This window comes from Pipra filicauda, unplaced genomic scaffold (genome assembly GCF_003945595.2).
Source record: "Pipra filicauda isolate LSUMZ 115617 unplaced genomic scaffold, ASM394559v2 scaffold141_size4267151_pilon, whole genome shotgun sequence".
NCBI classification, from domain to species: Eukaryota; Metazoa; Chordata; class Aves; order Passeriformes; family Pipridae; genus Pipra; species Pipra filicauda.
The window spans coordinates 2,735,925-2,755,552 of NW_024103896.1; the positions used below are offsets into that span (position 1 = coordinate 2,735,925).

A 19,628-nucleotide genomic window follows, 5' to 3' on the forward strand; every position below is an offset into this window, starting at 1 on the left:
TGTGGTATCACAACATTAAAGCTTTTCCTTGTCTATGTAATGCTTGGGACAATGGAACCCTGCACTGCTATCACAGCCCCTTGGTAATACTATAACCTAAATTATCATCATCATCATTCAGATTGAATTAAGAGGCTTGGAAAGAATATGCATCTAGGGGGGAATTTCCAGACCAGTCTTGCTTAGATCACTACTGATAGCTATAATGAGAAGGGTAGTGGCATATCTGCTTTGATGTATTCAGGAACTGGAAGGACTGCACTAACCTGGTCAATAATCTTGGTGTAGCAAAAATGAAATAATCTGAGCTGTGCTACAGGATGATGACTCCAAGAATGGATGAATTTCATCCTCTCCCACACCTCTCATTATCAGATGAGATTCTCAAAAAGAATTTAAATGGGTTTGTGACTTACAGTTCTTTGAAAATCAAAGGGAGATGTATTCCTGCCTAAATTAGGCTGAAACCTACTTTTCCCAAAAGCCTGAATATAAAAGCTTTTCAAGATTATATATAAACACCACCACCCCCGGGTTTAGCAGTGTTTGGGAAAATTTTGTACTTATCCACCCACACATGATCCAAGTGAAGTCTGCACAGCATTCACCCACAGAGGGATATGACCCACCGTGTTTGTATCTAGAATGGTGGAGTAATACTAAAAAAATCAAAATTTCAGTCAGAGAAGTCCAGCAAAAATCATTTGGGGGCTGCTATTTTTGTTAGGTTTCTTCCTCTGTCATCCCCAGAGGCAATGCAATGAGCAGCTACTATATGGGCTCAGCCTCCTTTGAATATTAAATTACTGGAGTTCAGAAGAATTTAATTAGTATCTCACCTACTTACCATCTTGCAATGATGCCTCTCCTACAATTATGGTACTACATTACAAGCAATTTCAGCTTAATTGAATAACTGGAGTAAAACCTGGGTTCCAATTGCCAGAATTATCTATATTAAGATAGTTATAACCGAGTTAAAAACCAGAAAAAGTAAGATGATCTCTATGCATATTATGATAGCAGGTTTATGGCAGATACTCTAGTATTCATCCCTAATATTACTCTATTCACCCCTAGGATTACCACACTGTCAAAAGAAATATATTTAAACAACATTGCAGATATGCCACTGATCTGGGTGTGAGAAGCTGAATAATTACAAAGTCAAATAAGGCTGTAAGGTAGCAAAATATAGGCTCTAAATTATTTTCAAATACCCTTCTTATTTTAACATTTTGTTCCTCTTTCCCCCCAGTTGCACATATCTATGTGCACTTCAGCCACTGACTGCAAAACTCCCTTCTCATAGTTCCTCACATTCAAGGTCTTTGTAAAATAAATTTTCTGACAAAAACCTTGCACTGGAAGCAAGAAAGGAAAAAAATTGCAGAGACAGAGTGAGAGAAGAAAAGAGCAATGGGACAAAGTCCAAATTGGATTTTCCTCAGCCTGTTCCTCTACCCTGATGCATTTCATGTAGTTCCAAACTGGCTCAGATCCTCCTTGGTTTGAGACAAAGACCTGGCATAGGACGTCAGCTGCTGAGTCATCCTGCTTCAGCAAGAAAGTATGAGAAGAAAAGGTGTGGTGATAAGGTCAGTCTATGAAAGGTGGAAAGCCATAGATGTATGTTTCTGATGGCTCTCTATAGTCCAATTGAGTACAGTGAGTTTCTAAGTCATTCTTGTCTGAAAGATAAATCTGTGCTGGGAGACATGGAATCACTAAGGTTGGAAAAGACTATAAGATCATCGAGTTCAAACATTAACATAACACTGTCAGGTCCACCACCAAACCGTGTCCCTATATACTACATCTATATGTTTTTTTGAACACTTCCAAGGACAGTGATTCTACCACTTCCCTGGGCAGCCTGTTCCAATGCTTGACCACTCTTTCAGTGGCGAAGTTTTCACTAACATCCAAATACTAGGAAATACCTATCCTGCTTCTCTGCTGTTACACTGTAAAGTGAGTTTGACTTTGCAATCTCCACAGGAGGAAGGTACAGCCCGTAAACAAAGAAACACACAGTCCTTCAAAGGCATAAATGTGGAAATTCCCAGTACACAAAGTGATGAAGGAGAATAGGGGATGCAAACAAAAAGTTTTCCAAAGTAATCCCAGCACTTCACTAGTTTAGCCGTCATAATGGACTTACCTATTGATGCTCTACCACTTTGCCCAGCACTGCTTCTCTTCTATTTAGAGACATAACTGGAACAGGCTCCCCAGGGAAGTGATTTCAGACAGTTTTTCAGACATTCTCCAACATTACAGGTATTAGTAAAGTACAAGCAATATAGACATGCTTTTTTTTTAACTTTACTGTACTCATTCCCATTTGCCTTAAGTAGATATCAACATCTCAAGGATACTGAAAAAATAATGCCTTTTCTAAGCAGAAGAAAAATTATGAAAATAATAATTAGGAAAATAAGCCAGTTTCATCTGAAACCTCTAATTCAGTTCAGATCCCCTCAATCTGTAGATTTGTTACAAAATAGTGAAAGAAACTGCCTAATGACTGCTGAAGAGGAAATAGCAGCAATTTGAATGTGAAACCATATGCAAGTGTGGCCTTCAGAAGCTGGTTGATGACTCTAAGAGACCCAGAGTGTTAAGTTGTTAACTTTGCACTATTTTGGCCAATTCCCAGTAATTAATATGTCTTTATATTCACATGCTATGTACTATCACTGAAAATTCTATTTCCCTGCTTGGCATTTACTCATCTACTTGATCAAAGACATGATTTGTGACACTGACTTCAAAGTAAAAATTTGGTTTTTTGCTGTAAACACCAATACTCTTTTTAGCCTTTCCAATATCATGTTATCAATTATAATAATTTTATTAAGTCTGTTATCAGGTTTAATGATATTTTTTTATTTGGAAGCACAAACTTCAACCACTAAGGGCTGATTAAATCCAATGCAGCAATTCAGGCAGATGCTTATTAAAACTGTAAAGGAAGGAAGGCTTTGAAAAAATCAGCTATGTAGACTTTCTTCAAGAATGCAGTCATTTTCTACCGAACACACTTTAACCTAAAAAGCTGTCTTCTAGCTCTTGTGTATTGAAAAGTCTGATTCTGTTCACATCTGGAAGATAACAGATGCAATTTGGTGTGCTTGAGTTTGTTGGCTGAAAAAACTAATTGCATTTTCTGTGGCTCAGAGTTTCTGTAAGTATTAGTAGAATAAAAGCTGCCCAGAGTACTGTCCTTTCAGTGGGCAACTGAGATCCACTAGACTTGATAATATTCAACTATATTTTACATTGCTTTTGTTCAGGGAGAACCCATCTTTTAGCAGCAAGACAAATAACAGAAACTGTCCATAAAGACCATGTATGACAAAGGGGAGACAGGGAGAACTGCATCTCCTGTTCTCTAAAAGAGCCAAAAAGCAAAACAATCAATAAGAGTGCAATTGTCTTGTACAGGAGGTCATCAATCGTTACACGTTAACAGCTCCCTGGTACAAACTTGTACTTCATGGGTGGCTTGCAGGATTAACAAGATCCATGTGTAGGCATAGGAATGGATATAAGAGAAAAGTAAGAAAAGGAGAAATACTGGAATGGATCCCAAAGGTAATTCAGAAAAAGGAGCAGGATAAAGGAACACTGATTAACTACGGAAAAGTAAAACAACATGACGGGAATGAGAAAGACAGTACTGTGAGAAATCAAGTTAGTAAACAGTGCAGATCTTAAAAAAGTCACGTGAGTCATTACACCTGACTATTTTTTGACATTTACCCCAATTGCATCAGCTTCAGTAGCAATATTTAAAGATTATTAGAAAGCTAGTAACATGATCTTCTGAAATAGAGAGATTGAAAGGAACTAAATGTCAAAAGGCATTTAAAATTATTTTGAGAAGTCTCAATTAGCTATTGATCCCAAGATCGCAGAATCGTAGGATCATAGAATGGTTTGGGTTGGAAGGGACACTAAAGATCATCTCGTTCCAAAGCCCCTGTCCTGGGAAGAGAGGTGATATCACACAATAATAAGATTGTGAAGATGTTGCACAATAATAATCTCAAAAACTCTTATTTACACTTGATTCTTGAAAAGATTTGGAAAATAATAGCCAGTTCAGAAAGATCTGTTTTCCTTTGAAATGTCCAAATTCTGTTGTTTTTTTCACAGCTCCACAGTCCACAAAACTACATTACAGTGAGATGAAATAAGAGCCAGGAGAAACAGGAGTTTAAAAATGTTGGAAATAGCATTTGTATTAGCTTAAGCGCTTCTTAAGTCAGGCTGCCAAGATATTCTGTCATAAGGTTTGACTAGAGAGATTCTGTCCTCTTCATCCTGGAGGCTGCACTCATTCAGAGCTCCTGGAAATACAAACTTCTGCTTGCTTTTACACCTGATACTGACAAAAGCCAGAACATTCTTGATGTGTCACATCACTGCATGTATAAACATATATGTCTTCTATTGAGTGAGTGAATTATCAGTGTACTCCTCAGTGAAAAGGGATTATGGCAGTTTAGTGCTTCATTTAAAATGTTGAGTACATTCCCAAGTGTCAGCAGTAGCTGAAGTCTGACAGAAGGGCATTTCAGCTACTGAGCTTAGGGAAACAACTGGTGTTAAACCTGTCTGACATATCTGAGAAAAATCCCTTCTGTTACAGTCTGACTAATAACACCAAGATGCTTTATTGCACTTTTCAGCAGTAGGTCACAAAACAGTTTGGAAAGGTGGCAAACATCATTACAGATACTTTACAAATATACTGATATTCTGGTACTTCTAGCCTTGGAGAAAGGAACTGGTAGAACATACAAATCTTATGTTCGCAGCATCTAGTAGTTATTTCATGGATTTATTGCATATATTTCATTAATTTGAGATGGAACCCCCCCCCCCTTTATAATAGCCCATCTCTCTATTTTATATTCTGTGAGTATTTCATATGACCAACACATCAAGATAATAACAGCTCAGTGAATTACAGGGAAGCAAGGAATAACTATGAAAAACATTACAGAAAGATAATGAGAAAAATGATTCTTGGAATTTTTTTATTTTCTTGATTGTAAGTGAGAGACATGGTCAAAAATATTTGCAATATATCAGGCTTTTTTTTTTCCCCAAAAAATAATACTCAGAAACAAGACTATCCTTAAAACAAAGTCTGCTATCCAAAAAGAATAAAAGATAAAGTAGCTAATTAATACTAATGGATAAAGGACCCAGTAGATCAAGAAAAGAGAAAATCTCCTGAAACAGCAATTCAGATTAACATTTAAAAAGACCTGCAATACCTAAGAGGCCCATATAAAGTAAATAGGGTCCGTAGCCCGGAAATATTTTCAAATTCCTTTGAAAATTCCTCTTCTCATTCTTCAGGCAAGTCTAACAACGTATAATGGACTAGTAGATACTGTCAGAATTTGTTTTGCTTGTGTCCATCAGAGGCCATCATTTATTTTGCCAAAAAATAGAGGATTGCAATGCCTGAGGTTTACGTTAACTTGCTGAGATTTCTCCAATTAAATCACCCACTGACAAAAGCAATTTTATTTAGTTTCTCTTTTATTCTGTCAAAAGCTGGAAAGATAAAAAAATACTCTCCTGCAACTACATAAATCATGTGAAAAGCTATCAGTCAGAAAGCCAAGGCAAAACATTAAGCCCACAAAACAATGGACTTAGCTATGAGGACAAAACCAACAGAAAGTATCCTTTATTAAAAACAGTTCACTATAACATTCAAATTTTGCACCATTTTAGGACTTTCTTTAGAGTAAGACAAGGACTCAAAAATGGAAGACATTCCCGACCTTTTGAAAATGAGACACAAAATATTACTCAAAATGCTAATTTATAAACTACTTGTTTTGACTTGAAACATAATGAAATAAAATCAGAATTCAGAGCTACTTTAGCCACTTCTGTAAGCAGGAACAGACACAGGCACATTTGTGAGCTTCCTTTGTCTCTTTTTAATCTTATTTCATTTTTATATTAAAAAACATAGATCACAGACACAGATCTATGATATATGCTTATCTGCTGTTACAGTAGGAGATAGAGAAAAGCAGTACATGATTAAACATGTAACAAGTGTTGTATCTTAATGAAGCAACCTACTGAATATTCAGTGGAATTCACTAACAGACTAACTGCAGCATGGGGCTTTGCCAATAACTGCATACTAAAAGGGGGGGGGGGGAGAAGACAAAACAAAACCAACTCCAAAACACAAAAGCTGGGAAGCTACCAGGGCAGAGATCAAAAGTATTCTTATAAGATCATCGCTACTTGGCTGAGCCACCCTGGGGATAAAAAATGCTTCATGCAGATTAGCTATACTTATAAGATGTAGTTAGTGTAAGCAAAGAAAAGGATGCGAGATTAAATTTTAGATGGCTTGCTAATATATCCATGCATACATTAATATGTCCTCTATATAACCCCAATTAATTTTATAACTGCAAGAGAAAGCTTCAGACTGCTGTTCCTGCCATGTAACAAAGCCTCAGCCTGTCCTAGTCCTCCACAGCTCTTAAAGAGCCTTTGAAATGCGGCATCTTTGCTCTGGAAGAACAGCCTGTGCTGTGGCACTGCTTCAACTCTGTCATACCTCAGCGACAGAAATTAAAACAAATCCAGCCCTATCTTTTTCTCTTCCCTATCCAAACTTCACCTATAGCATAGCATTCTTCCCCAGTAATAGGAATTAAGGGGTCTCAGCAGTTCTGGAAAAATAAATGTGATTTCTTATCACAGTTAGATTATCACCCCAAAAGCACTAGGAACTACATTTACACAGGAGTATCAGGCATGATAATGCTGAAAGCTGCAGTAACCAGCTTTCCCTATGTAAATCTGGTTCCCTGGAAACTAGAGATACTTACAATTACATGAGCAGAGGACTTCCCTGCCATTGCTCAAGCCTGGTCTAGTGAAAGGTGTCCCTGTCTAAGGAAGGGGAGTTGGAACTAGATGATCTGCAAGGTCTCTTCCAACCCAAACCATTCTGGGATTCTGTAATTTAAAACAGCTACACAGGTCTGTTGAGTGTATTTCCTTATGCTATTTTACAGCTCTGTGCAGCAATATCCCAAGTTAATTTACAGTTCATGTGATCCACTGCAATATTAGGAGAGTCTTTGAGTTTGCTATTTTTCGCAGGACCTGTAACTAGTGCATGACTTTGGTTTTTATAGTCCCAAAGTTTGTTGAATTGAAAAATGGGACTTCTGTGTCCGAAAAAAAAAAAATTGCTATTGGATATTTTGACCTTATTTATCCAAATTGTCTCTAGAACCCAATTTTTCTTAAATCAATGTTATTTCATGAAATAAATAGCTCTTGCCTAATCTATATTTTTAGACATAAAAAATTACTCTTTATGAAAGTTACCAGGAAGCTCAGGCTAATACATTTTTCACAGAATTATTAATCATCCAGGCTCATTTTCAGAGCCTCTTTCCCCATCTTTGTTAACTTGTTGGACAAGCATAGTAACCACTGTAGTGAGATCTGACTCACACCTGAACAGGGAAAGCTTCTGAGATGGGCAAAAAAGCTGTACCATTACAGACAGAAAAGAAAGATTGTCAGATTCCAGGAGCTTTCACAAGAAAATGACCTTCCTGCATCCAAGTAAATAAAAAGAAGAATGATAAGCATGCAAAGGATACTACACACTTACCAGAAGGTTGGAATTGGGAAACAGAGAGCTCTGCCTTGGAGCAAACAGAAAACATCTTTCCCCCACTAGATACAGAGAATTTCAGAGAATCTTCCAGTCACTAGTGGTGCTCCCTACAGCTCTGTATTGGGTTCAGTCCTGTTTAATATCTTTACTGATAATCTAAATGAGGGAATTGAACGTAAATTCGCAGATGACACCAAGTCAGGTGAGAGTGTTGATCTGCTGGACAGTGGGAAGGCTCTGCAGAGGGATCTGGACAGGCTGTATTGATGGGCTGAAACCAGTGGTATGAAGTTCTACAAGGTCCTGCACTTTTGTCACAACAACCCCATGCAGTGCTACAGGATGGGAGCAGAGTGGCTGGAAAGCTGCCTGGCAGAAAAGGACCTGGGGGTTCTGGTCAACAGCAGTTGAACACAAGCCAGCAGTGTGCCCAGGTAGCCAAGAAGGCCAATGGCATCCTGGCCTGTGTCAGCAATAGTGTGGCCAGCAGGACCACAGCAGTGATCGTCCCCCCGTATCTGGCACCGGTGAGGCCTCACCACAAGTACTGTGTCCATTCCTGTGCTCTTCACTACAAGAAACACTTTTACATGCTGGAATGAGTTCAGAGAAAGGCAATGGAGATGGGGGAGGGTCTAGAGGGTAACTTCTATGAGAAGCAGCTGAGGGAGCTGGGGTTGTTTAGCCTGAAAGAAAGGGTGACCCATTTCACCCTCAGGGGTGACCTATACAACTACCTGAAAGGTGGGAGTTGGTCTTTTCTCCCAGGAAACTAATGACAAGAGGAGAGAACACAGCTTGAATCTGCACCAGGGGAGATTCAAGTTGGACTTCAGGAAGACTTTCTTCATGGAAAGGGTTGTTCAACATTGAAATGGACTGCCCAGGAAGGTGGTGGAGTCACCATACCTGGAAGTGTTCAAGAAACCACTGGATGTGGTTGGTACTTTAGTGCCATGGCCTTGTTGACAAGGTGGTGATCAGTCAACGGTCGGACTTGATAATCCCAGAGCTCTTTTCTAGCTTAAATGAATCTGTGATTCTCTGGTTCAAGTAATGAGAAAGAGGGGGATTTTTGCCATCCACAAGGAAAAAGAAGAAATGAAATCAACATTCTGTGGCATTGGGAGATGCAAACCTCCTTCTGTAAAGAGGTTGGTACAAATGTCAGTTCATGGATAACCGTAACTTTGGAGACCGCTGAGCCGATTTACTCCATGTGGAGATGGTTTTTTTTCCGTTTCTCCACTGGATAGTCATTCCATCAATCCTGCTGAGCTGCAGGACAATGCCCCAGGACAGAAAGAAAAGCAGGAATAGCTAGTGTCTCCTTCCCTTCCAGAAAGTGAGGCCATGAAAGACAAGGCAGCTGAAGAGGTTTATTCCTGACCATCCCTGTTTGAAAATAACTTAGGTTAAGAAAATAACAGTAATTTACCTGGTTACTTGATTTTGCACATCTGTCATTGATGCTTACAGTCAAACCTGGCATTAAACTAGGAAATGAAGATAGCTGGAATAGCCTGACATTTAAAATGTTCAGACAACCAAGGAGATACAAGATTCTTACAGGGATTTTTACTTTTCGGCTTATCTAAAAGAAGTGGAATATACTTAAAAAGCAAAAGCAAATCTAACATCACAATAATACTAATAAGGTTCATTTAGGAGCCAGAGTTATAATTCATTTAATGAACACTGATTAGCTCTATTCCTAGGATGAAGGGGAAGAGGTGCACATTTAATTTGTAGACAGAACTTGCACGTCTGAGTACAGATGTCGGGTACAGTTGTGTTGAATTCAGATTTCCTAGAACACCAGAGATTCACAAAGTACTTTTCACTGAATTAGCACTTTCTAAGCCGTTTAAGAAAAACCTCCGTAGTATATAATGAAGCTTTATAGATGCAGACCAAAGGATTCTGAGCTTACTGCACCATCTCGTGTCAAACGACGGGAAGTGCAAGAAAATTATTTTAAACTCTTTTCATTACACTACATACTTTTTCCTTTAACAGATTAATAAAACACGATTTCATCAGCTCTGTAAGTTGCAAAGAACATTTATCATCTTAATATGGCAGCTCTAACAAAACTTCTCCAATGTTAGCATTTTCCCAAATGTTAATACAGCTATGTAACTGAAAACTTCCTTTACAACTTCAGTGTTTGACATTCACAGTTGCTTAAGCTGTTGAAAATTTTATCTTCTCCACACTAATAAGCAGATCAACCTTTAACAGAAGTTTGAAGCTTTCTAAAATGAAACATTTTCCAGTACTGATTTGAGTGTACATGAAATGCTACAGGAGAGTAAAAAACAAAGTTAATGCAAAATACATGTCAATTGCAGAAGTAAAAAACACAGAGAAAAGAGGATCTGGTTTTCAGCACAACTGCTCTTGCTCATTATTATCTTCTGAAAGGGAGTAATCTGGCTAGTGCATACTAGATTTTAGGTACTTAGAAGAAAAAACAAATCAAACTTTAATTTCAGAAAATCTATTCACATTTCGAAACAGTATTTATCATAATCAGTATCTGTGTGTCTCAAAGAGATTTTCAGAATGCATGAGGATGGGATTTCTTATTATTCAGCATATATAATTAGTGCAAAGTTGTTAAAGAAAATTATTTTTATATTTTGCTTTCCCAAAAAGCCCTTCTGAAGTAATCCATAATCATAGAATCATAGAATCATAGAATCATAGATTGGTTGAGTTGGAAGGGATCATATCAAGGATCATCCAGTTCCAACCCCCCCTGCCATGGGCAGTGACAATTTATACTAGAGCAGGTTGCTCAAAGCCCCATCCAGCATGGCCTTGAACACTTCCAGTGATGGGGCAGCCACAACTAGGCAACCTGTGCCAGTGTCTCACCATCTTACAGTATATAATTTCTTCCTAATATCCAATCTAATAATCCAATAATTATAACTTCCACTAGGGTATTTCTGGACTACATCAAACCACATAATCTGGAATATGAAATTACAGTCAAATTCTTTAAAAGTTTGTGTACTTCAACTTGATATAAAATTTAAGATACTTCGTTTTTATGCAACTTGATCCATATCAGGCATTTTGAATCACGTATGACAAAAAAAGATGGCCTGAATCCTTCCATCCTGAGTGTTAGAAAATGTTTCAAGAATCCTTGGAATGTTTTACTTGGACAGGCCTGTGGTTTTTCTGCCTGAACTTCAACCATCCTCAAAATTTGTAACTAATGATGCAAGCATTTCCTCAAGCTGATAAGCTGGTTTATGGACGGAAATGCACATGCTGAAAACGTGGGAGCGGGGTGATGGTAGCAAGCAGTCTACATGTATTGACAAGGTATAACACCTATGGCTTCCAGAGATGGCTGTGGGCACTGGTCAGTTGCAGGGTGCTGGAATCAGCCATCCCAAAGGGAAGGTTTATAATTTTATGATCTTTGCAGATTTCTTTCCAAATGAACACAAATATGTAGAAACAAGAAATATGTAGAAACAAGCAACTCTTTCTTCTTCCAAAATCAAGGCACTTAGGAAAAGTGATGTGATTGAGATGGACATGTGACTTGGTCTTGGCACAACATTTTAGTTCCAAAGCATCTTAACTAGAATATTTTTATGCTCAAACATTTTTCTTTTATGATATTATTTCACACAGAAATATTGGGCTAATCATCCTGTCATCAGGACACACAGGAGATAATGTGATCCCTGTTTTGGTGTCAAGGAAACTTCACACTCTGTTCTAAACATTCATGGGACTCTCTGGCAGACACACTCCCAGTGCGAGAGACTTTCACTGCTGGGACAGGAGCCCCCTCACAGTGGGCAGCTCCAGCTCCAACAGGTGCTTCTGCTTGACCCCCTGCACACCCCACACTCACGCATAGGCAGAGCAGGTTTCCTTACTGGTTTGACCCCAGGTTCCCCATAGCAGAGTCTCAGATGTCTTGTTCCATAAAGCAATTTATTCATGTTGCAGTAACACAGAAACAGCCTGAGCTGGTGCCTCTGAGGAGGAATCCTGAACAAAGGAACTCCTGGGCTTTTACTCAATGATATCATAGGATGGAAAGTCTGTAATTGAAGACGTTAACCAATTCTGACTAGATTTTGGAGTACTGAAATGCTATTTCTCAACTATGTGGAAATCATTATGATAAAAAGCTTCTGAACAGGGATTTCAGTCAACTCCCAGAAACAGAAGTGAATCCAAAGCAGATATTTCAGATAGGAAGGGCACCACAGTGCCACAAGCTCTAGTAGGTTTTCTCCAGCTTCCTGGTGTAATTCTCTACTGAAGGTTAAATGACGTGACATAGACTGCAGAGGATAGAAAGCAGGAACTTCAAAGCCATTTGAAGAGAAAAATTGCTAAATTTAGATTAAATGGCAGGCATGAAATACTATTAAGTGGCAGACATGAGACACTTTGAATCTGAAGGAAAGGAAAGGGACAGGGTCAAAGATAAAAATCCTCAGACTGAGGGGAGAACTTGCAGAAGACACTGATTTCCAAGAGGAAATACTATATGCCTCCTCTCTTCCCATCACTTCAGAAAACAGCAGCAGACAATTTTTTCCTGTAACAATAGCAAATTAGACTGGAAGCTGTTTCAAGGGAACTGTAAGTGTCTGGGGATACCTTTCCCCTCACTTCCCAACGAGCTTTTTATCATCACTTCTATACCCTCAGCTTGGATTATATAACCTTACTTGAAAGTCTCAAAATGTAAAGAAAAATATCTATTTTTGACTTTCACCACTGTAATCATAATACTAAAGAAGTCCTAGAGGAACAGGGATGTTTCCCTTCCAGGTAAGAAATTGCTTTGTCTGTGATTGTCCCCTGATGTTACACAGAGGCTCTGTGGAGGTAGTTGCTTCCAAATAACTAAAGTGATAACCTCAGCCTAAGATATATCATTGCTTGGTACTGTTGGCTTCTGCAGTAGAAGCTAGGTAAGTAACTCAGAAAGCTGCTAAAACAAGAAAAGACAAACAATATGCAAACTAAACACAGGACCAACAAGAGCAGAGGACAAAGAATAATTCACATGGCTATTCCATGAAGGCTCAATAAACACCAGCTGTATTCACATCAATCTTTAATAATAAACATTTCCTTTCACTTGTAACCATGCTGTAAACACTCCATTAGGCAAGCAATGCCCATTTCACAGGCTTTGAGCACCAGAAGGAGCAAAGCCCATCTGCCTTGTTTGCTGCTTAGTTAATTGCTGGAATAAAACCATTACCCAGAACATCACTGCCTCTAGTAAAAAATATTCTTCTTTTTTTCCCTTTCCCAGACCTAGTAGAAAATAAAATAGGAAATTCATTATGCTCATCACTGCATTTATGTTCCTTCCATTAGAGAAATTTTAGGAATATTTTCAAACTATTGCAGTCTTATGAAAGAGCAAATGTAAATTTTTGGAAAGGGATTTCTTTTTGGTTGTTATACAGGTTCACCAAGAAGATGAACATTTTTGCACAAGAAGATATATCAGAGGACACCAGACACACGTACAAAAAAAAGCTTCTATATTTTATAAATAGTTGGCTTAATTAAAAGAAAGATATCTCTACAGAACTCTGAATTGCATCAAACTCCACAGAAAATAGCAAGTGCTTGAGCAATAAGGATGTGAATAGTGGCAAATGAGCTCCTTTTTCAGGCATAACTTGTGACTTTGATACAGCTTTTTGAGAGATGAAAAAACTAGGATTCCATCAGACGGATACATTTATAATATTTTTTTTCAGTTTCTGAACAAGGAAACAAGGATAATCAGGAAGAGAAGTCTGCCATTTCAAAATCACCATGATATTGAGGCTGAGAACCTGCATTATTCCTTTCCCAATGTAGAGAAAAACACGTTTATTTGCCAGGAATTATTTTTGCTCAAACAAAACCCCACTCAAAGCAAAAAGCTCACGTCTCAGCACAAAGCTTTGTCAACTATACCTGTTACACTACAGCAAACCTTAAAAACCCATCACAGGACAATCAATCTGCAATGATATGTTTCAAAAAGCAGCTTGTCTGTTTGTACAACAAAATAAGTTTCCCAAGCATTTCATGCTACATGTTTTCTCATATTTGAGGACCAAAGCCGCGGGAAGTATCGATCCTACCTTCAAAGGAGAAATGTGCGACTGTAACACATATCCATGGACATTCTCTATTTGAGACAAGTTCTTCTCTGACACGTGAACAAGCTCTGGGCCTCTCACTTCGTGGGTTAAACGAGGCAAAGTATGATCATGTGGAGCATCCTCATCTTGATAACGATATTTCTAGACAAAAAAAAATAGAAAGGAAGAACAAATAAGCTTTGAGGAGACAATTCATATGTGTTAATATAATTACAGAATAACAAAGTATCAGACAGTAGACAATAATTATCAGATTTCCTAATCTGTTCAGGAGACCATTCAGTGGATAAGGAATTGGCAGAATGAGAGTTGTGGTTAATGGCTCTATGTTGAGGCAGAGGACAGTGATGAGTGGTGTCTCTCAGGGCTCTGTCTTGGGACTGCTGCTCTTCAATATCTTTATCAATGACAAAGACAGTGAGATCAAGTACACCCTCGACAAATTTGCAGGTGACACAAAACTGAGCACTGCAGTTGACACAATAGAAGGAAGGGATGCCATCGAGAAGGAACTGGACAAACTTGAGAAGTGGGCCCACAAGAACCTCACGAAGTTCAACAAGTCAAAGTGCAAGGCGATGGGTTAAGGTGATCACATTGGCTGATCTAATGGATGTCATCCCTGCCCATGGCAGGGGGTTGGAACTAGATGACCTTTAAGGTCCTTTCCAACCCAAACTGTTCTATGAATCTATGATTAATTCTATTGCATTGTATGCTTATTTATATATATATATAAAATATTTACAATACATATATGCTATTCTGTCCAGATCATCCATGTAGCTTTACATCATGAGAAGCAGTGTGATGTGTCCTTAAAGAGAGAACATCTCTTTGACCAGCAGTTAGCCCCTTCCCCATCACCACACTGCAGCATAGTTGTCACATAAATGGGAGCCAAACCCCAGAGGAAATTAATTCAACCTGAGTCCTGTGCTCATGAAAAGCAGAACACTTGCATGGATCTCGGCTGGTAGACTTCCTTTATAATTTGAATTGATCTATTTATCCAATAACTGCATATTGCTAGGACAAATTCAGTAATATCCATGTTCATGGGCCATAAACTGGAAAGTTTACAGAACAGATTTCCACTTTCCCATTTGCTTTTGTCTCCCTCCCACCCCAAGCACAGCTTTCTCTTTCTTCACAAGGTATGAGCCTAGAGCATTTCTGGGTCAATCTTGTTATGTGTTTGCCTCTTCTTAGCACCAAACTCATTGATTTTCATACATCTTTCCTCCCACAGCATCTCTTCACTGAAATGCTTTCAGCTGTGAACCAAAATGGTTTGACACAGCAAAAAGCCAGTGGTAAGGATGAAAACATCAAACCAGAATTAAGACTCTCCTGTAGAAATGCCTCATTAGTTTCAATTACCCTGCCCTGATGAGGTCCTGCAAATGTCCTTGAAATTACCCCATTCCCTAGAAACCTTTCTCTAAGGGTCAGTTCAGAGTTTTGGAGGGAAAAGCATGATTGCACGGAAATGCTACTCTTCATTTGTCAAAAGAACAGGTGGATGTCTTATGATAATTAAATTACAAATCAGAGCCTGCTGCTGACAGGGTATTGTACGCTGCCAACTAGCATCAGATATTTAAAATCCTCTGTAATTACCTATAATGGGGGAATGGAGTGTGCTACTGTGAATTTTTAATATGAGCATGCACTTCTATAAGAGATCATTCTCTCTACAGTGTGAGATTATTACAGCATCACTGCTCTTCACATTGTACTCTCTAAAGGAGCATTCTAAGGCTGTGATTGCCAAAGAGATGTCAGCTAGACAGGATTGAAGACATGAATCCAGCAGGACATAAGAGTCAAAAGCCTTAAATTTCAACAAAGGTAGTTCTCAAGTTACAATAGCCAGACTACTGCACTGGCATGGAAATACAGATGTTCTTACAACCTCCCTTTACAGATTGACAGTGAGTTAAGATAGCTGGGAATTTGTCATTCAATTTTGGGCTGAAGGGAGCTGGATTTTTTTTACAAAAGTCCTCAGTTTTGTTTTTTGTTTTTGTTTTTGTTTTTGTTTTTGTTTTTGTTTTTTGCAGTTGCCATCTGTTTGCTGTGCAGAAAATGCAAATAGAACATTGCATTTTATATCAGTTGAAATTGACCTGTATCCTAAGCTGCTGAATGTGGTCTGACTGGACTTGCCACCTAGAAGCACATGTCCCTGTTCTTCTCTACATGGCTTTTTGGCTGGACCACGCTCCAGTACATCACACATTACTTCTGCTTGCAATAGAAGGGCTGCAAAAGGAGGGAGCAAAGAGTGTTTTAGGAGTCACAAGGCTCTACAGCGTCCTGTGAAATAAGAGCAATCAGTGAATCCTGGTCTAAAGAATCTTGACCTACTAGAAAAAACCCTGACATATGCAACAGACACACAGGCAAAAAGGAGGCAGTGCTTTTCACTCAGCTGAAATTTTATAGTGGATACAGCTGATATATATTAATGGTGGAAAACAGGTACTACAACACACTATGAGAGGATAACCCATTCATGTGTGGATTCTGCTCCCAATCTCTTTTCAAAGCCAGTGTGATAAAAGTACTCTGGCTATCATATTATGTTTTGTCTCAGGAAACAATAGCAATACCACTAGTTTTAGCTCTTACACATCAGCATTTCAAGTCTTGAATACTATTTCTCTTTTACAGTCCTCTTCAGAAGGGGCCAGACTTCTGCACCTTAGAAGCTGTGAGGCTTCATATAACCCATATAACTTTGAGACCAGAGGGAAAGGAATTTCTGCAGAAAATTTCCCACATGAAACAGTGACCTCTTACAAATCCAGTTGTCCCATTGCAATCTGGAAACACACAATGTATGCAACTGGGTCCCAACACTACTTTCTTCTTATTTCACACTCACTTGCCTTTTATCTCAAACCAGGATTTGAGCTGTTTTGCAACTCCCATGTATGTTAGCCCCACTGCTAGTCATCTGCTGCAACCTTGTCATGGGAACTACCTTTGAACAGGGTTCAAGCATCACCCAACGTGTGCATGATATTAGGTTCAGAACTCAATAGACTGGATTTGCCCAGAGAAGTCCTGGATGCCCTATCCCTGGAGGTCTCCAAGACCAGGTTGGATGGGGCTTTGAGGAATGTGTCCCTGCCCTTAGCAGAGGGGTTGGAATTAGATTATCTTTAAGGTCCCTTCCAACCAAAACCATTCTATGATTCTGTGATTTGTTCACAGTATCAGCAAATGACAAAAACTAAAATCATAAGGGACTTGGGCTATTCAGACAAACATTTAATCCACAAAGTCCCATTAAAAAATTTTAATGTCACCTTGTCTTCCTTTGGTAGTCAGTCTTTTCTTTGGTCTTCATTGTGTTGAATTTTACTGCCACTGCTCTTCAAAGGCAGCAAATTTCAATGTCATACCAATGAGCATCTTCAGAAAACAAACTTTACAATTTGCACACACAAGTCATTGGGCATTCATCCAATCATGAGTAGAAATAATGTTACTCATCCAACTGATTGCAAATGAGCAACACAGCTTGAATTCTGAATATTTGCAATCAGTCTATAGAGTATAAAGAAGAAAAATACTCTTCTCATTATATAAAATGGAAGAAATCACAATCTGCTTGCCAAGACTGTGGAAGTAGATTAGGAAGCTTAAATTATTGAATAATTATACTTATTGTGAATTACTTGCTCTTTTGTTTATCAAGTAGATTTCTAAGAAGCTCGTCCCTATATCACAGCAATACCTTTCATCCAAGAAGCGCAAAGACAAGTGGTAGTCAGGTCTGATAACATCCTGTTGATGTGCATCATCTAAAGGTGGGTAAATTTAGGCACAGAAATACATCAACTTACTCAAGGTCACAAAGAAAACCAGTTAATTAAGCAGTAGTAGAACTTAGGAGATTTTCCCAGTCTACTCTTCTGAGTCCAGGATCAAGTGCAACTACACTGACTTTAATAGCGATAATAATTATTACTATTTAAAAATAAAGTTGTATGTTTGCTGCTAACATCGTAATTTTATTTTCTCGCGGTGCTTTGGGTAAGTTACAGTGTGCTTTCTTGGAGAAACACATAGTGAATTTTAGAAGACAAGAGGTTTCCTGTAAGAGCCAAATTGGTTCACAGAAAAAATGTTATCAGTGCTGAATACTGAGAATTTGCATAGATTTTCCATTTAATACAACAAGAAGTTAATTTTTTTTAGGAGAGAGAGAAAAAAGACTATGATTTCTTATCTCAGTTTATTGAAAGCGTCAGTTTTTTTGTCCATTGGAGGGAAAACATGTTCATTTTATAAAAAAAAAAAAAAGAAAGTAAAATGCAGTGGAACAAATATGTTTTACAGTATTACCCTAATCTGTTTTTTGAAAAATTTTATTTTTCATGGCAAAGAAAAAATGAGATGGACATTAGCCAAACTACCTCTTCCTTGTATTAGCTGGAGGCAGTTGCACGTTTTCCTCACAAGATGGCACCATCTTGTAACCGTCAAGTTAAAGCATATTCTCACTTCGAACTGTGAAGTGATACAAGGAAAAAATAAGTATCTATGCAACGTCATAAAACTTCAAACTATTTTTATTTTGAACTGACCTGGCATACAATTATTATTAAAAAAAAAAAAAGACAGCCATTTTTACAGTAAGTATATACATAGAGGTAATGAACATACACAAAGCTGGCAGCTAGAGAAAAGTTTTAACAGATCATTTAAGTATCAAAAATTACAAGCAAGTAGGAACCTATCAGTTATTGTGAGCTTTAGCATGAACAAAACCACTATGTATTGACAAGATTGAGACTAGCCCAGAATGCTGCATTCCTCCAGGAATTCTAAATCCTAATTAAAACCGCCTGCATGCAAATCTGTACCATGAGGTATTCAGCTCCATATGCTGCATCACATTTTGGACCTGTTAACAGCATCAGTTTAGCCCTCTGGAGGCTGCTACTTGCTATCCAATAATTTAAAATAGATTTTTAACTTGAAGTGCCAATATAAAAAAAGACATTCTAAGAGGGTGGCTTTGCTCAGATTAAATGGTGACTGTGGCTGCAGACTATAAAAATCAGTAACAGGAAAAAAAGAAAATCCAGCTAATACTGATTATTTATCTAAGAGGAGCAAAGGAAACACGTGGGTGAAACTGTACCATTTACCAGCATCAGGCAGTAGCCACCTCTCTATCCCTCTGTCCTGTAATAACTTCACTTGCATACTCTTTTTTATAGGCTTCAACTCTTCCACTCAAAATATTTTTTTTATATGTCCATGTTCCCTCAACCACTGTAGAAGTCTTCATGCCTTGGTAGCTCTTTTTCCCCTGCAGCTCCCCATGCAGACCTAGATGCACATGTGCCCACCGATCCCTTTAATCCTGCTGTTGCAGTTCCTCCGAGTGGAGGCACTGAGCTTCACACATTCTCCTTTTCCACCCCTTGCCAGCCTTGAAGAGCAGCTTCTGGCGTGGGATGGCTGTGCTGAGGTTACAACTGAGCATTTGGAGAGGCAGAGGCTGGTAAACGTTGTCAGTTGCTGTGTCTCAGTTTCCCTGCCACTAAGGCTGCGGTGGGAATGCAGCATGGCAAAACAGACACCCTAGGCTTACATCAGAAGATTACAAAGAAATCATGTGATGTAATAAATAAATAATATATTATTATTATTGCCTGAAACAAATGATAAAAGAGAAACAAACAGAAATCACAGAACAAGTGGCTTACCCCTCTTGTATTTTCTGTACCAAAAAATTATAT

The 19,628-nt window shown here is 38.4% G+C and overlaps 1 protein-coding gene across 16 annotated transcripts in view; it reads right to left on the reverse strand.

Annotated features, from left to right (window-relative positions):
- DLG2 (discs large MAGUK scaffold protein 2) overlaps positions 1–19,628 on the reverse strand; it is a 995,087-nt gene that overhangs the window by 522,402 nt on the left and 453,057 nt on the right. For all 16 annotated transcript variants that reach the window (XM_039378618.1, XM_039378625.1, XM_039378621.1 and 13 more), the window contains one exon: positions 13,840–14,001. In XM_039378618.1, coding sequence (XP_039234552.1) covers positions 13,840–14,001 — 162 coding nt within the window. The remainder of the gene's footprint in view (positions 1–13,839; positions 14,002–19,628) is intronic.